This window comes from Nyctibius grandis, chromosome 21, assembly GCF_013368605.1.
Source record: "Nyctibius grandis isolate bNycGra1 chromosome 21, bNycGra1.pri, whole genome shotgun sequence".
Taxonomy (NCBI): Eukaryota; Metazoa; Chordata; class Aves; order Nyctibiiformes; family Nyctibiidae; genus Nyctibius; species Nyctibius grandis.
Genome location: NC_090678.1, coordinates 6,654,642 through 6,672,181, shown reverse-complemented (window position 1 = coordinate 6,672,181; position 17,540 = coordinate 6,654,642). Strand labels below are relative to the sequence as shown.

The 17,540-nt window shown below is 52.4% G+C and overlaps 2 protein-coding genes across 2 annotated transcripts; one reads left to right on the top strand and one right to left on the bottom strand.

Moving 5' to 3' along the window:
• The first annotated feature begins 833 nt into the window (after positions 1-833).
• MGST3 (microsomal glutathione S-transferase 3) lies at positions 834-7,515 on the top strand. Its single transcript, XM_068416994.1, has 6 exons — positions 834-1,050; positions 3,568-3,691; positions 4,886-4,959; positions 5,633-5,690; positions 6,848-6,920; positions 7,276-7,515. Exons 2-6 carry the CDS (start codon positions 3,575-3,577, stop codon positions 7,383-7,385), a joined length of 432 nt encoding a protein of 143 aa, XP_068273095.1. The 5' UTR covers positions 834-1,050; positions 3,568-3,574; the 3' UTR covers positions 7,386-7,515.
• Positions 7,516-7,721: 206 nt separating this feature from the next.
• On the bottom strand, positions 7,722-16,439 carry ALDH9A1 (aldehyde dehydrogenase 9 family member A1). Its single transcript, XM_068416881.1, has 11 exons — positions 16,134-16,439; positions 15,246-15,391; positions 14,008-14,137; positions 13,548-13,682; positions 12,862-13,058; positions 11,889-12,029; positions 10,958-11,146; positions 9,934-10,021; positions 9,415-9,556; positions 8,751-8,863; positions 7,722-8,640 (listed from the first exon to the last, which is right to left on the bottom strand). The coding sequence occupies exons 1-11, from the start codon at positions 16,312-16,314 to the stop codon at positions 8,546-8,548; spliced, it is 1,557 nt and encodes a 518-aa protein (XP_068272982.1). The 5' UTR covers positions 16,315-16,439; the 3' UTR covers positions 7,722-8,545.
• Positions 16,440-17,540: the final 1,101 nt, after the last annotated feature.

Genomic DNA, 17,540 nt, shown 5'->3' with positions numbered 1-17,540 from the left:
AGGTACGACACAGGATGCAGGAGAGGCCCCAGCACTCTCTGCTGCAGCCAGGGAGTTCACCCAGCCCTTTCTGGCCAGAAAGCTCAGCAGAGCTTATCGGGACCAGCCCAGATAGCTCACTGGAGCCCCACGGAATCGGAGAATTTTCTGCTGCGGAAAGGCAGGTACATGAGCAAAGAGATTAAAACCAGCACTTTTAGGGGCCCGGTATCCCACTGGGTCCTGCTTTCTTCCCCACTACACTGGCGACAGCAAAAGCCACCATCTGTCCCCCTGCGGCCAGACCCCCTGTACCTCCACCGGTTTATGAACGTTTACAGAACCGGAAAGTCCAGCTCCAGTTTTGTATCACATGTCCCTAAAACTGGATTTTTTTTTTAAATCTAAAAAATATTGCTTACGCACACTCCAAGTATTCTTGGAAATAGTTTGTGTTTCGATGCCAAAGTTGTAGGGTTGCGTAGACAGACCAGAATAAAGGGAGATGTAAATAAGATCCTTCCTACCACTGATGCTGGTAATTGCCAAGGGAAGTATCTGCTTACGTGACCGGGTACAGCAACCGCACGTGTGAAACACTGGCTTCTTCATCCGATACTCGCAGGATCTGGTGAAATAAAAGGGAAAACCAGGTGAAGACTTCAGCATGGTATAAATAACTGTGCTGTCTTAGGGCCATTAAACTGTAGGCTGTGGATCAAAGCTGAAACCTTTGTCTTAGGTATAATCAGCATGACAAAAATAGCTACGAGTGGGCACGGCAGCGCGGTCTGCTGAGGACACGGGTGTGCTGGGGACACACGCACAGAGCCAGGGGACAGGGCAGACGCCCCCGCAGCGACCGCCGGGGCTCGCTGGCAAAGCCCTCCGCAGGGCCACGCCGACACCGCGCCGGTTCGCCTCAACACACGGCCCCTTCCCCACGGGGCTGATCACGACGGCGGGGGCGGCCGCGGCCGGGCCCCGCCTGCGGGCGGTGCTGCGGGCAGACCCGGCCCCGTCCCGGCGCCGTGCCGCAGCGTGCTGGGCCGCTCCGCGCCGCGCCTGAGGGTGAGTGCGGGCCGGGGACCCCCGGCGGGGCCCTGCCGGGGCGATGGGGGGGGGGCACGGGCGGAGCGAGCGCTCCCGATGCGTGTGCTGGTTACCGGGTAGGCGGTACGGAAACCCTGCGCCCTGGCTCCCCTCGGCCCCCGCCCAGGCCGGGCTGCGGGATGTCGGGTCACCCCGCGGGAGGGGCAGAGCGCGGCCGGGCCCTGCCCGCACCCCGGCACGCTCGGCTTGCTCGGGCAGGGTCTGACCCCGCAGGGCTCGCGGGGGGCTCCGCCGCCGGAGCGGGGCCTGCGCGCTCGCCTGCCAGCGGAGCGGACAAAAGGCTCTCCTGGCCTCAGAGACAGCCTGGGCTCGGACCTGGTAGCCCAGGCAGGATCCAAGCATGGGTCTGCACGGGGAGACTTAACCAGCTTTGCTGACTCATAATCACTGCAGTGTTATGGCAAACTTGGTAAGAATCCTTATTCTGGAGTAAAAGCACCCCCGAGGGGCTCTGCTACAGCTCCCAGCTGTGCTGTGTCATGCTCCAGAATCTCTTGGTGGTGTGGCTCCAGCCTGAAGCGTTGCTGCACAGAAGATAGATACCAATTTCTTGTGCGCCGTGCGGGCGCTGGTCAGCAAAGCCCTTGCAGCGGCGGACAAAGGTTGCTGGAACGCACAAGGCACCGGATCTGGAAACGGCCGCAGGGCGTGCGATCGGAGAGAGGCTGCAAGGCCCGTGGACTTTGAAGTGCTTTATCTGCCTCCAGATTACTAGAGCAAAGGCTCGCAGCAGAGTTTAATAGCAGTAGCGTAAGAGTAGCAGCTTTATAATGCACCCGGCTTTATGCTTCGCTATGGCTGAATTGTGCTCTTTGCTGCTAAAATAAATCCCCGGATTATAATTTAACCGCTGCAAAGATAAAATGCCTGGTCCTTGCTGGCAGGTGGGGTTCTCCACCAACCTTGTAATTTGAAGGGGGAAATGTGACCATCGACCTGCTCTGCCGGGTGGGAATGTGTTGTATTTTCAGTGTCTCACCTGTCAGGCGCTAACCTCTATGACACGTGGGTGCAGCTGACGTTTCTTAGTTACAGGTTTTTAATGTTCTTACTGGTAATTGTTTACCAAACTTCATGTGGACAAAGCAAGCTCTTGTCTTCACCTTGCTCCCTCAATAATAATCCCTTTGCAAATGAGAAATAAAAGCCTCTGGTCCCTGAAGATCCCTCGTGAGGGGTGCTGGCGCTTTTGCAATAGGAAGGCTGTTCGCACCGGTTCTGTAACGTGGCCTGTTTTCCTCCGCACTGCAGATTGTGTTGGTGGGGACAGTGCAGGAGACACCAAAACCTTGTCACGTTGTGGAGGCACCAGATGGAGATAGGCATCAGCTGGGGTTTGGTTTGGAGAGGGAACCGGCTCGGTGCTGGAGAGAGGTCTCTGCTGTCTCCTGCTGCGCTGCATCGTGCAGCACCGTCTTGGGTCAGGCTGACAGAAACATCTGAGGTTTGGGATTGTGCAAGAGAACCAGTGCCAGGTGATGGTGGGGAAGGGCCCGTGTGTTCACTTGCAGCCAACGAGGGCACTGGAGCCCTTGGGGTCGAGCACCTTGCAGCAGTGCAGGCTGACAGCAGGTCCCGCAGCTGGGGAGCAGGAAAGAGGGAGAAGCATGCAACGGGGCAGCATGGCGGAGCTGCTGGATGCACCTTCTGCTCCGTGCTTCCGTCTCAGGCCTGCGCGAGGAAGCGCAGAACTGTTAAATGCAAACCATGCAGGCCCTGGTGCCTCCTGGCCGGCAGACCTGCTTGTGCAGGTGTTGCTAAATGCCAGCAGCTGCGTGTTGCTGGGGGCTGTTCACTGACTTGTGATTCTGGGAGGGTTCCTCGAAGCTGCGGTGTTGAGCATCATTCATCTGGCTGGTGCCTCTTTACCGAAAAGGTTAGGTTATTATTGCTGTTGTGGTGGGGTTTATTATTATTTTATGTAAGGATGACCTTAGCAGTTCAAACTAACTGTTCATGTGGCCCAGCTCCTTTCAGCTCCGGGGATTTCTGAGCCAGTTCAAGTTTGTCTGTATTATAATTCCCAGTTTACCTCTCATTCCCAGAGCTTGCCCAGTTTCCCCTTGAGTTTATGAAAACTGCTTGCACTCACAGCATTCCTGGGCAGGGAGTTCCACAGGTCTGTCTCCCACTGCATGAAAAAACACCTCGTTTGGTTTGTTTTGAATCTGTTTCCTGACTTCATTTGGTGGCCCCTAGTTCTGGTGTTGGAAGTGGCCGTGAACAATCAGTTTCCATCCACCTCTCCAGAGCATCCCTGTAGGCACAGCACTGTCAGTGAGGTGGTGGGACTTAGCCAGCCAAGAGGTGAAAACGCCCCATCTCACTATTTCTCCCTTCCTTCAGCCAGTCCCTGTGCTGGGAGGTGTTGGGATGACGCTCAGCAGCTCTTCCACACACACATCTCTGCATGTAGTGAGCTGTCACTTCTCCAGTCACACCCCAAAATAGTAACGGCCTCTCTTTTTCTGACAGCACCAAGATGGCTGTTCTCTCAAAGGAGTATGGCTATGTCATCCTGACAGGGGCTGCCAGCTTCGTGTTGGTCACACACCTCGCGGTGAAAGTGGCCAAGGCCCGCAAGAAGTACAACGTGGAGGTGAGTCAGGACGAGGGAACGGGAAGGTCGGAGCTGGTCTGCAGGGGATGTTGCAGATGACCTAGGTGACACCTTGCTTAGTTTTGGGTGACCCGCTGACAATTCCTGCCCTGCTACACAGATGCAGAAGGGATGGAGCTGCTATTCTGGCTCTCCAGACTGGAGCAGATGGCACGACAGAGCTTGGGGTTTGGCAGATCAGGCACTTGGCAGCAAGCCGAGACGGCTGAAATCACAAGGCTTTGAGCTTGGAAACACTGATGAGCAAGAAACCACACAGCCCTTTTTCCTGCAAAGGCCAATGCAGTGCTGGGGGCAAAGGGATTGCTGGGGAACAAAAGTGACAGGAGGGTTTCTCAAGCTCAGAGGGAGCACGTGAGCCCTACCACAAGAAGTCGTTCAAAGTGACCTTCCCTCAGCATCCACTGAGGAGGCCGCAAGCCGGGCAGGGCTGTGAGCTGGGCAAGGGCGGCAGGTCCTGTCCGTGAGTCAGGGCGATGGCATGCAGAGGCTGCTGTGCCTCCTGGCTCCGAGCACAAACGCTCCTTCATTCTTTCCACAGGTCACTCGGGGAAGTGGCAAGAAGGGGTGGGTGCAAGGACTGCCCCGAGTGTGTGCTGCAGGCCCTGGGTGCCTGTTGGGGTGACCCCACTCCTACTGCACGAAGTCAGGACTATAGCAAACGTAGCCAGTGCGTCTGGTGCACAGAGCTGGAGTCCAGGCTCGGGGAAGCCTCTGCAGCCAAGCGGCAGCTCCGGCTGGCTGCTCAGCTCTGCAGCCGTGGGGAAGGCAGCGTCCTCCCAGCCTGATGGGCTGCTGCCAGCTCCCCAGAGGAGACACGGGGGCATGTCCTCAGTACGCTGCTTTGCTCTGCCCTCCAGAGAGGTGGGATTTAAACAGGGAGGTCACCCAGGGCCTGGCTGTCTTCCGTGCAAAGCAGGGCCGACTCCAGGGGACAGTCAGGTTGCTCAGGGAGTTCAGGAGGTGGCCTGGGGCAAGCAGCAATTTCAACAAAGCATTTGTGGGCCACGGGGCGGGGCAGGAGACAGACTCCAACTTGCCAATGCAAGTGTGCCCTGGGCTCCCTGGGGAGAGGTGCTGCAGGGCACGCTCCTCACTGCTGGAGAAGGCCAGGCTCCCCAGCTCAGACTGCGCTTGCTCGTGTCTTGCTGAGGGTTTTATTTTTTTTGGCAGTATCCAGCCATGTACAGCGCAGACCCTCAACACGGACATATATTCAACTGCATCCAGCGTGCACACCAGAACACGTGAGTACCACATATGACTGCAGACCTTGAAAACACACAGGGCTGTGGGGCAGGGCCTACAGCTAGAGCCTCACTGCTGCCAAGCGCTTAGGATCAGGCTCAATGCTGGAGGAAAGCACACGGCCACGTAATGCTTAGCAGTAAGGCTGTGCTGCCTCCTTACCATGCCTTAAACCATGAGACAGGGCTGTGAAGCAGCCTCCTCTTCCCCAGTGCCTCGCTCTTTGCCTCCATGGGTGGATCTCAAGACACTAGAAATCTTGTTTCCAGAAGAGCCTGGCTGTTGTGCTGCCCAGGTCTCCGTGGGGAGAGGCCCAAGGCCCACACAGCTACTGTGAACCAGGCTGCAACAGCACATCAGAGGGGTGCTGGGAGGAACAACTCCTCCTGGGTTAGCTGGTGGCAAGTAGTATTTAGCAGTGGCTTAGGGCACAGACAGAAAGAGTGAGTGGCCTTGGAGAGAGGCACAGACAGGGGGGAAGTCCCCGAAGTCTGTGCATGCTCAGATTCCCTCTTTGCTCCATTTGCGGCCACAGCATCAAGCATGGAGACTCATAACAGTCAGGCCCAACAGAGACCAATGGCAAGGGATGCTCACAGCTTGTGTAGTTCTGGAGTTAACTCTTTGTGAGCAATTTGAGCACAAACTCAACCTCCTCACTTTTATTTTCAGATTGGAAGTCTACCCCGCCTTCCTGTTCTTCTTAGCCACCGGCGGAATCTACCACCCCGTAAGTGATGCTACAGTGCAGGTCTGCATGACTGAACCCTGCTCTTGCTCCCCGACTTGGGGAGGTTCAGGGGCAGTAAGGCAAGCTAGCCCCTCTGGAGGCTACACTAGCCCCTCTGGAGAGAGCAGGCTGCCTCAGTAGCCACATCACAGCTGTTCCCCTTCTGAAACCATAGCAGTAGCAGGTCTTGTGCAGGGGAATCACAAATATTTAATAAACTCATTACTGCTGCTTCAGCCTTTCCTTCCCCTAAGGGTGCCTTAGATAAACCAAAGCATTCACAGCCTCCAGTCCATGAGCGGGAAGGGTCCCTCCAACCCTGCCTGGTTCCTCCAAGCCCTGCAGGGTTTACAGTAGTGCTACTGAACAGCTGGTTGTGTGGAGGACAGGAACCCTTTCCCCCCACATCTAAACACACTTCCATGAGGAGCTTATCTGATAAGAATAGATGGGGAACATGGTGATCTTCCCACTCACGTCTACCACCAAAGCAGGTGCACGAAGGATCAAAAAACGCCTGGATTATTTTTATCTGAAAGATGTGGACAACTCATGAGGAGGCAGGCATGTGGGAGAGGCCAAAAACAGCAGCTTGCTTTGCCACCAATAGACAAATCAGGTCCTTCTTTAACATTCCTTTTCAGAGAGGGAAGGAAGCAGCACAGGCAAATCTGGCACACTGGAGCCACCTTGCAGCAAGCTCTAAATTGAGAGGCAAGGCGGAAGTCTAACACCTGCAACAGGAAACCCTGTGCTGGAGGCAGTGGAGTGGGGCTCCATGCAACGGCTGCCTCTGAGATCCTGGCACATGGTCTAGATCACTAATTGGACAGTGGTGAAATGAGACTCAGCACCAGCTGCCTGCATGACTTAACCATTTCTTGCTTGGGAAGAGTGCTGCAAAAGAGCAAGGCTCTGCAGCACATCACATGCTCCCTCCCCACAGGCATCATCAAAGTGACTCCTCCTATGCAAAGCTCACCCTAGCATGCTGCATCAGTCACCCGCCTTCCCCAGGCTGACTCCCAGTTGTCCTAGCAAGGTCAGGACTCACGCTGTAGTTGGTGGTTGCTTCTTTGAAGCAGAGCTGCTCTAACAGCTAAGCACATGCAAGCAGCAAGTCTCCAAAACCTTTAATGCTTCTCCTTTCTCTCTAGCGGATGGCCACAGGGCTTGGCATCACCTGGATCCTCGGGAGAATCCTTTATGCTTATGGCTACTACACAGGAGGTAGGTCTTTACCCTGCGGCACACAGCAGGTGCTTAGAAACTCAAGTCTCCTACAGTGGCCCCCAGGCTCTTTTCCTCCCGTTCACATCAAGGAGGCAGCATAAAGCTTCCAGACAGGGTGCAGAGAAAAGGGTGCAGGTCCACAGGCTGCTAACTCTGCAGTATGCTTTTCCTATAGCTAGGAAGAGCTCACATCTAGTAATAGCACAGGCTGAGGGTAGGTACAGAGCCCGAGCTGGTGCCTGCTGTTTTGCCTTGAGATTTATCTCTAGTTCCTGCTCCCTCTTTCATTTTCAGGATGGGCTCATCTTTCAGTGATGGGCTGCCGAGCTGACAAAACGTGTTTTTTTTCCAGATCCAAAAAAACGAAGTAGAGGGGCCATTGGTTCAGTGGCGCTCATCGGGCTCGTGGGCACAGGCGTGTGTTCAGCTTGCCAACACCTCGGCTGGACCTGCCAGAACTGACTGACCATCATGATGGCTGACTGGACAAATAAAGGGATTTTTTTTTTATTTTCTTTTAGAACATTTAATCTCCTGGATTTTTTCTTTTCTCCTCATTCAATAAAATGAAGTTGTCAATTCTGTATTTTCATTCTGAACTTATTGAGGGTTTTCTTAATATGTTTTGCAGAATGCTAGAACGACTCTGGTCTTGTAGGACTACAGAAATCTGCCCATCAGGCAGATGTCCTGCCTTTTATGATTTTAGTGACCAAAAAGCCATCTTGCACCCTGTTTCACCCATACAGCAGCAGCCCCGTTTCTGGACCCCACAATTCATGTCACTCTGCAATAAGATCTTTCAGAGTTAGTATTTATTTGATTGTTACAAAAAGATGTAGACAAACATATGAAGTTGTTGCTTCATCATGTTTATAAAGAATAGTAGGCCTACAGAAAGGAAGTCAAATAGCTTTCGCTGAAGAGCAGCAGCACTCTATCCTATGCTGGAGCTTGCTACCACTCTGGTTGTGCTCCATACTCTGTGTGTGGAGATGATTCTCAGGGCTATGCCTGTCCCAGGCACCATCAGCTCACCAGCCCCACAATATCCTATCCCACCTTGGAAGTGAGGTACAGACAGAAAAAACAGAACTTGTGTTTACAAAGGGGCTACAGGGAATAAACAATCCTACCCTTAAGGCTTTTATGTAGTCAGAGAACAGACAGAGCCTATAGCTACAGGGTATCAATGTGTCCAAGAGCTTATATGTGCATTGAGTAGGGACGTACCTGTTAAGAAGCCAAAACCGAAGGTGACCGAGGGTGGAAGGTAATGGGGTTCAAGGCACACAGCAGGGGAAGCAGCCAGGGCTGGGCCTCTGCCACTGACAAGCCTCTGGTAACACCTACGTAGCTGCATGTGCTGCTGCTGCAAGCCATATTGCTACCTCCTACTCTGAGGTTCCCATCTTCCACCAGATAGGACAGAGCAGGCCCACAGGCTGAGCCCTGTGTGTACATTCCCCTTTGCAGGAGCAGGGTGGCTAAATGCTGCTTCAGCTACGCTTCCCCACCCAGGCACTTACATTTTAGAGCACTTTATTGCTGTGTAAATGATCCTCATCTCTGGCTGACAGGCAAGAACTGGCTGATGCTGCCTTGAGCAGGCCCCAGAGCCACTAAAACACAGATTCCACATCACCCATCTCCACGCACACAGTCTTCAGCTGCGAGTAGTACTCGATGGCTGCCCGCCCATTCTCTCTGCCAAATCCTGCAGGGACAAGTCAGAAGTGAGAACACAGCTCCAGTCAGTGCCACATACCACTCATACCCCCTGTAACTGGCACGTAGTCATAACAGAGAAGGTCAAACTGAGCTCACCTGATGCCTTGTATCCTCCAAAAGGCAGCTCCACAGGGCTGACGTTGTAGTTGTTAATGAAGCACATCCCAGCCTTGAGAGCAGCCACTACCCTGTGAGCCTTCTGGATATCCCTGAAGGAAAAGGGCAATTCAGCTGGATCCCTTCCCATTCATCCCTTCCTCCCCTGCCCCCGATATTCCACTAGAGAAAGGCCAGCAGGTGGTTTTTGGAGCCCAACCTGCCCTACTCTGTCTTTGCCTGCTCAAAGGATGCAGCATCTATTCCCAAGGACACTCAAAACTGCATTTGATTTGAGAGGGCAGGACAAGGACACCAGGAAAGCAGACTACAGCAAGTGGCCAAGAGCTGCCTTTGCATGCTTTCAGCAGCATGGCAGGCTCCTGGTGCACATCTGGAGATGCAGGAAGGCACACGGCAGGCCAAGTGCAGGCTGGAAGGAGTGTGAAGGACAGCTGGGCCCGCCTGATCCTTCAGGAAAAACTGGGAGGAGATGCGCAGTCATTTACAAAATTCCCTTTTGGCAATCCCTTGCTCCAGCTTTTCTGGAAGGGGATACCTGTGCCCATGCCAGGCACCGCAAGAGAAGTAGCACTGCTGCAGTATTTCCCTTTTCCTCCTCTCCCTAGACTGCTTCCACACCAGCCATGCTACCCAGTCATACCTGGTGAAGACACCACCCGCCAGGCCAAATTTGGTGTTGTTGGCTCTCTCCAAAACCTCTTCCTCAGTGTCAAATGGCAGAATGGACATGACAGGCCCAAAGATCTCTTCCTTCACACAGGTCATGTTATCCGTGCAGTTCCCTGGAAGCATGGCAGAGCACATGTGCTTCAGGAGGAAGAGTCAGCAGCACAGTCTGTGCACTCAGCAACACACACAGCCCTCGAGACAGCACTCAGCACTGCACAGCCCCCTGGCATAGCTAGCAGAGGAGCAAGTCCCACCCTGCATCTCAAGGCAGCAAAGGCACTAACTGCACATGCCCTGTCAGACCTCCCAACAGCAGAGATTTCTCTGGACGCAGTTCTTGGGTGCCTCAGCTCTCTAGGACACCATAAGAGTACCTGTCCACACTGTGGACATACACAGAGACAGGTTACGTTGAACATAGCTTTCTCTAGAAGAAACTCAGCAGCATCCACATAGAAGACAGCAGTACCATAAATAGGGAAGCTCATACCTAACACACAGGGTCGCATGTAGTAGCCATTCTTCAGCTTCGGGTCATCTGGCACGTACAGGTCCCCGCCACACAGCACCTCTGCCCCCTGAAAAAGAACCAAGCAGAAGGTAGGCAGGCACGTCCAGGAGCTCTCACTGATAGATCAGAGTCGGGGCTGAGACCCATCCTGAAAGTCCAGCCAATGCTGGTTTGGCATGCAAGTGCCACAGGAGCCAGTGCGGGTTGGATGCAAGCAGCTACAACTAGGAGCAGATCCTCAACTGGCATCACATTAACTTCCACATCTTCAGTGTGAATTCCCTCATCAGCAAGTCGATCAGTCCCTTAGCACACCACCTGGCAAGAAACACCTCCATCAAATGCCCTGCTTTAGAGATGGGAATTTCTCCTCTCCCTCCCCACATGTCCTTCCACATCCCTCTTCCTGTTTCCAAATCCTTGTCTAGCCCTCCTGGCTTTCACTCACAGTTCCCCTTCTCCAGCCCATCCCCAAATTGGCTACACCTAGTCATACACCTAGTGCTGACATTCAAAACATCTTTACACTTTACAATAAAACCTAGGGAAAAAACAAAAAAAGCCCAGGTAGATTTCATTGCTCTTACAGAGACTGTTTCCAGCAGACTAAATTTGGTGTTTGATCCTCAGTAAGCTCTTTCTGCAACCAGCAAAACTGGAACCCAAATGAGATACCAGCCAAGTGTGCAAGGTGACACCATAACCTAGAAACAGCCCAAACGTTACAGTCTCCCATTTTACACACTCCATGCTGGGTATCTCAACCTCTACAACTTGGCAACATCAGGACATGAAAAGCCATGTCACCTTCAATGCTGATTCAGAGACATGCACTGGGTCACTTTTAATCTAGTGGCCCAAGACATCTATCGAGTAATTCAACCACAAAAAAAAAGACAACACCGCAGCTTAACAGGGAAAGCATGAGGCAGGAAAGCAGCTGCCAGTCTGTCTAACAAGAGACACGTTTCAGGGCAGTCACAAGGCAGCATCACAATCTCACCTGCTCCTTTGCCTGCTTGATAAAGCCCTGGACACGATCCAGATGGGGCTGGTTGATGAGGGCTCCCATCCGTGTGTCTTCCAGAAGCGGGTCTCCAATTTTGATTTTCTGTGTGCGTTTCACCACCTCCTTTGTAAAGACATCCAGTATCTTCCTCTCCACAAACACCCGTGTGCCGTTGCAGCATACCTGGGATACAGGACAGGCTGCTCAGAATCAGACGCACAGCACTCCACAGCCCTTCCCTGCTTGGGTCTTGCTAAGAGGCCCTCAGAAAAGCCCTTTCACAGCTGCTGAAACAGCTAACTTGTCCCTGGGGACACAGAGGACTCGATTATCCTGCTGCTCATGATTGCACTGAACAGTCCATGCTGGACATGGTGGTACTGATGCCACCAGGTGGCAAAAACGCATCAAGTCACCAGCAGGAGAGAACTTCAGCAGCCTCTTCAGTTCCCTGACATGACCCCGGTAATGCAATTTGCCAGCAGGATTACGCAAGACCTGCAGCATGGGCGGAGATCCCACATTTGGGACGGACAGAGCCCCACAGGGCTGTGTCTCAGCACACCAGCCTGGAACCTGCTGTCCTTCCAGAGGAAACCAGTATGGCTTCTTCTGACCTCTGTGCGCCAGACTGGAGCCCAGGGCACAGGAGCAGCTGCTCTGAGCTGGGTACCAGGTGCTAAAGAGGGTCCACTTCTGGGAAGGACAGGGCATCATCTAAGGCATGCTCTGCTGGGACACCCTGCACTGGCTTCTGCAAGGGCATCCCTTCTGATCCCTTGTGGCACTGCATAGGGAAAATGGTGACAAGATGGGAGCTTCAGAGCATCCCTCACTAACCAAGGTCACAGGCTGGCTCTGCCACCCGATTCTCAGACCACCCTGCCACAGCGAGGAGGAAGGCTCCCGCCCCACAGACACACACCTCGCCCTGCGTAAGGAAGTTGGCCATGAGGGCTCCATTCACGGCATTCTCCAGGGCACAGTCCGAGAAGATGATAAGGGGGGATTTGCCCCCCATCTCCAGGGTGACTGGTTTGACCCCTTTAGCTGCCATCTCCATGACCTGAGGGAAACAAGGACAGAAGAGACAAGTGACCCACTGGTAAATAGGAGGCTGGTGGAGGGAGGTAAGAGACACCCAAGGGGAGAGTACCCTCAGGGCCCTTCAACAACAGAAACAGCATAAAGGACAAGCTGGGTTTCCTAGATGTGTTTAGTTCAGACTGGGGACAGTCTCAGAGGGTTTGTGGTTTGTTTTTTTTAAAGACAAAAGCAACAAAACCTGAAGTAATTTGCAGGAAGTCTCGTGCTCAGCATAAGCCCAGAGGACAGCTGTAACTGCATCTGTGTCACTGCACCTCACAGGTACACACATGTACGGAGAGTTCAAGGGGCAACATTTCCCCTCCTTCAAATCAGAATTTATTTTAAAGAGCCTTTTTAGGAACGTCTGATTTTTTGAAGAATAAATTGAGGGTGAGAAATTCACAGAAACTAACCTCCTGCTTAAAAACAGTAGGTCATAGGCAGCTAAACTGAACTACGACTGCCAGAAACACTTATTTTCCCAGTCCTGCTCTGTTTTACAGCCCCTCCTCCTCACACAAATCCACTTTAGCAGTTCAGAGGCTTCACTGCAACTAGTGGCTAAACAAGTTGAGACCAAGGGGGTCCTCTGAAAGGACCAAGTGCCCAAGCCCATGCCCAGCAGGCTAACTGAAGCCCCAGTGTAACCCTGTACGTGCAAGCTCCTTGCTCAGACCCAGAAATGCGACTCGCACCCCATCTTTACAAGCCTCATGAACAAAAGCTCAAGGAGGTATCGAGGTCTGCAGCACACCAGGAAGGCTGACACTACAGACCCCTTGTGTCCCTGAGTGAGAAGGTGCCTTTACCTTGATGCCAGTTGGCACACTGCCAGTGAAAGAGATTTTGGCCACATCTGGGTGATGACAGAGGAACTGGCCTGTGGCCGCTCCACCCTGTACCACGTTGAAGAGCCCCTTGGGCACACCGGCCTCTGTGAAGATCTCTGCCAACCTCACCACCGAAATGGGAGTGAAGGGAGAGGGCTTGAAGACCATGGCATTGCCTAGGGGAACCCAGACAGAGGCAAGGTGGGGTTAACAGCCAAACTGCTCGAGGGAAAAGAACAAACAAACAATCCACCCCACACAGTGAGTTTCTCTCAACAGATCCCAGCAGATCCTCCCAAAAGGAGAGGAAACAGTTTCAGCTGAACGCTGCAACCAGGGAAAGAGAGGAACTGCACCTTCCTGCTGGGAAGGGCTGGGGGAGATGGGGCTGCTGGTCCTGTACTGCAGACGTTTCCAGAGACCTTCCTCGTCTGGTACAAAGCCAAACAATAAGCCTCTTTCCTGATGCACTCCCATCCTCTTAGCATCTGCCATGTTCCCACTTCTATTTCCTTCCCCTTCCTGCCAGAGTAGCAACCTGAAGGTTCTGCTAATCCTTCAACACCTCCTCCAAGGTAATCCTAGACTTTATCCCCCAAAATCACTCTCCCCCACAGGACCACTTGGCTTCAAAGAGAAGCTTGCATGGGCAGAGTTTCCATTACCACATGCCAAGGCTGGGGCAGACTTCCAGCAGGCAATCTGGAAGGGGTAATTCCAGGCTCCAATCCCAACACACACCCCGAGGGGCTCTCTCCGAGTGTACCCAAAGGATCCCCCAGGAAGTTGGATGTGTTCACCTGCAAAGAAGAAACACAGACAGAAGGTAGAGAAGAGCGAAGCCCCTTCCTGTCTTATCAGAGCCTCAGTGGCCAGATCTCACTTTGGTTGGGAACAGAGACACACGGCTTTTACTCCAGCAAGCTCACAGAAGGTGCATAGGTGCCCACAGAGCACAGCAGCATTAGGTAGAGACCTCTGAAAATCCTTCCAAGATCCTCAGAAAAAGGAGTAGTCCATCTCTTAGAGAAATCAGCAGCAAAGATGGTCTTGTGCCATGGAAATTACCAGGGAACACAAGTGGCAGGACAGAGAGTAAAGAGCAAACTCCAGTAACATTCTCACCAGCTAGAGATCCTGCCAGTCCTGCGTAATACTCCAGGCACTGCCAGGATATGTCAATGTCCACTCTGGCCTCAAAGATGGATTTCCCATTGTTGATGGTTTCCAGGGTGGCAATTTCTTCTCTCTGCTCCTGTGAGAGGCACAGGACAGTGACAACACATTAGAGAAGCCTGCAGTAGAACTCCACAAGGAGATTGCTGCTTCTCAAGCATGCAAGTCCCAAACAAGGCTCTGCCATCAGTAAGCCAAGTCCTGCTGTTAGAAACTAATCTCTAAAAGGTACAGTCCCAATTGCTATTTATCAATCTCCCAGTGGAGAGCGATCACAGGGGAATGTCAGACAGCCACTGGGCTTCACGGCTAGTGCAGTCTTGCTTAACATCCCTGCTTATCTAACAGATGAGCAAACCTGAACAGGAGCCGTCTGGCAAACAATGATTAGAATCCACAGAACTAAACTGGGAAGAAGAGCAAACAGCAAGTTCAAAATGGATCCAGAGGACTTACTGAAGGACAAACAAAGCAACACAGCTGGGAAGCGTCCCTTCACAGACCATCTCCCAGGCAGAAATATTACCCTGCTGCGAAAGTCTGCCAAAAGCAGAAGTTTGGCAGAAAGAAAACAGCTTTCTCATTGAATATACACACTGGGGAAAGCAGCTCTGGTTTCTTACAGATCTGTGCCTCCATAGGGAGTAACTTTGATGCCCAAGAACACCTTATCTCACAAGCAGTGTCTGATAAAGCTAGCTTATTTGTATCCTCTCACTCCTGTATTATCTGGTGTCTAAGATAAAAACCAGTATTCCCACATTTTTTCACTGCTGAAACAAGACACACTCCAGTCACGTGACAACAGTGCTCAACAAGCTGAAAGTTCAACAATGTGAGAGTTATGCAATTTCAGCTTTGAAATGATGTGCAGTGAAGCTTAATCTTTGGAGCTGTGAAAAGAAGTACGAGCCCTGCAAGATCTTGACTAGATACCTTCAGTTTTATGTCTTCTATCAGAATTAATCAGAGAAGGTACACACTGACCTTGAATACAGTGATAAGATCAAAGTCCTGCCCAAGGCAGCCTACTGTCTCTTCTGGTCAAAGGTGGGTTTTAACTCCTGCATTTCTCCTGGAGCTCTGGAAGTCCTTCTGGAAGCCCTCAACAGCCACATTAGCCCACTAGAAAGCTCAGAGACAGAACCACCCCTCTCCTAAAGAAGAGGTGAGCTCCCACAACATACCCGAATAATTCTGGCAGCCTCCAGCATCACCCTGCTCCTCTCCATGCCAGACATCTGACTCCATATTTTAAAGGCAGCCTTTGCGCTCTGCACAGCCAGATCGACCTCCTTCTCCCCAGAGCAGAGCAGCTTGCTTATCACACGACCTGGGCACATTTTAAACAGGAAATAAATAAGATGGAAATCTCAGAAAAGGGGCACAAAAGAATATGGTTTATCTTGCATCAAACCCCAAAGACTTCAGTCCAGCCACCTACACCAGGCTACAGAACTTCATGCTATTGTTCCCACTGGTTTGCAACTGAGAATATGGAAGAGGTGCTGCAATTCAGGTGGTCTGAATTAAAAGATATGCCATGTGTTCTAGTGTTCTAGTTACTGATTAGCTCCAACAGTTACAAAATTCATCCATTTGCCACAGGAGTTTGTTATACTTTTACCACCAGCTTCGGGCCTCTGTTACACATTTCTCAGTATAGTTAAACACACTCTTTCTTGAAGTGGTTCTGCTGAAACCTAGGCACCTCCAATTGAAGAAAAATAATTTTAGAAATGTTTAAACCGTGTCCTTTGCCAAGATCAGGCACCACTCGATTTTTTGTTTGACTGAGAGTCAGAGCTGATTTCTGCTAAAGTCTGATGACAGACCTGCACTGCAAGAGGCAAAACGCAGCCACCAAACCACCACGGCGTTCAGGATGCCTGCACAGGCGGCATCAAACGCCATCTGCTCGGCCACCAGCGCGAAGCCGACGCGGGCAGCTGGGAGAAGCCGAAGACAACCGGCCCTTGCAGGCAAATAACGAGGATGCAGCTCCCGGGCACCGGCCCCGCGCCTCGGCGCACGTTTAAACCCCCGGCAACCCCCCGCGGTCAGGGGGGCAGTACCTGTGGCCGGCTCATACACCTCCTCGGCCTGGCCGCCGTCGACGGGCTGAACGCGGGCGCCCGCCCGGTAGTTGAGGGGCTGGTTGACGGTGACGGTCCCGGTAACGCTGCTCATGGCGAAGCTGGGATGGAGAGCGCAGAGTCGGGGCAGGAGATTCGGCAACCGGGACAGCGCCAGCATCGGCTGGGCCGTCGGGGAGAGAAGCGGTGGGCTGGGGACACCCCACGGGAGGAGCCCGTACACCCGGCACAGCCGCAAGAGACGCCGCTGCCGCCACCGGGGCCTTTTACCTCAGGGCCGCGGGCTCCGCCCCGCCCCGGCGGGCCTGCGCTCTGGCGCCCCCTGGCGGCTCGGAGGTCTCGAGTTTTAAGAGTTTTACCAAACTAAAAATTCGCGAAAAAGGAGTCGATAGGTTGGATCTGACAACCCTCTGCTGCAGAATAAACTCCTTCAACAAAGCTGTCCCATGCAAGTTAACAGGCCAGGGTGTTTCTGTTCGCTGTGGAAGTTTGTAGCTACACCAGACACAGCGGTAAGTCAAAAACACAGCCTGAGAGCCAGGCAGCACCAGTATACACTAGCTGCTTTCCTTCACCTGCCAAATACTTGGTTTTGAGAGGCTGAGCGTTGAATAGAGGTTCCACACTCATGATTTATCTTTAATTAATCCTATTAAAGTGTCCCACACTTATTAGTGAGAATTAATCCAATATTTAGTATTTAATATGGTATCACACATGCTCCACAGTGCCATAAGGTGTTTCAGATTTATCCCCTTGCCATACAACCAGCCAAAAGCTCCCAGGAAGAGGTACTGCATAATAAACCTCTGCTCACAGAAGCAAGGAATCAATAGCTCCCAGGGGTATTGCCTGCTTCAGGAAAACTGCCAGCCTAACTTGAGAGAGGCAGCAGGATTTATTCACCCCTTTTAAACAAGGTGAGCAGGCTCCAGCCAGCAAGACTGAAACGGAGAATTATTTGGCAAAGCAGAAGACAGCATAGGGAGCTTCCTGGCCTGAGAAGGAAGCCTTTTAAGATGCATATTGATCATCAGGCTGTTCAGCAGCAAACCAAGGAGCATGAACAAAAAAACCACTGCTGTCATAAGCACTCAGGCAATACAGGGTTCAATAGCAGGGGATGGCACTGGCATAATTTAACTGTTTACTCAGGTGCGAAGGCCAGGTTTGTTTCTGTAATTGAGCAGATTCTGCCTAAGCAAGCAACTTTTACAGAAGCTGTGTAATGCCACAGAAGTCTCTGTGGGGCTGTACTCTTCCAGGAGGAGAGGCTGACAGTACACCCAGAAACACTTGCAGCCTCCAAGGGCAGCCTGGCACAGGGGCATGTTGCAGTGCCTCCAGTCACCTGAGACAATGAAAAACCTCACCTCCATGCTGGAA

Bases quoted from the DNA above. Each gene is read 5' to 3' on its own strand.
- MGST3 (XM_068416994.1), top strand. From the start codon at position 3,575: ATGGCTGTTCTCTCAAAGGAGTATGGCTATGTCATCCTGACAGGGGCT. The intron at 5,691-6,847 runs GTAAGTGATGCT...CTTTCTCTCTAG, and splicing joins CCGGCGGAATCTACCACCCC to CGGATGGCCACAGGGCTTGG. The intron at 6,921-7,275 runs GTAGGTCTTTAC...TTTTTTTTCCAG, and splicing joins TTATGGCTACTACACAGGAG to ATCCAAAAAAACGAAGTAGA.
- ALDH9A1 (XM_068416881.1), bottom strand. From the start codon at position 16,314: ATGCTGGCGCTGTCCCGGTTGCCGAATCTCCTGCCCCGACTCTGCGCT. The intron at 13,683-14,007 runs GTGAGAATGTTA...TCTTCTTTGCAG, and splicing joins ACTGGCAGGATCTCTAGCTG to GTGAACACATCCAACTTCCT. The intron at 10,022-10,957 runs GTGAGATTGTGA...GTTCTTTTTCAG, and splicing joins TCAAGCAGGCAAAGGAGCAG to GGGGCAGAGGTGCTGTGTGG.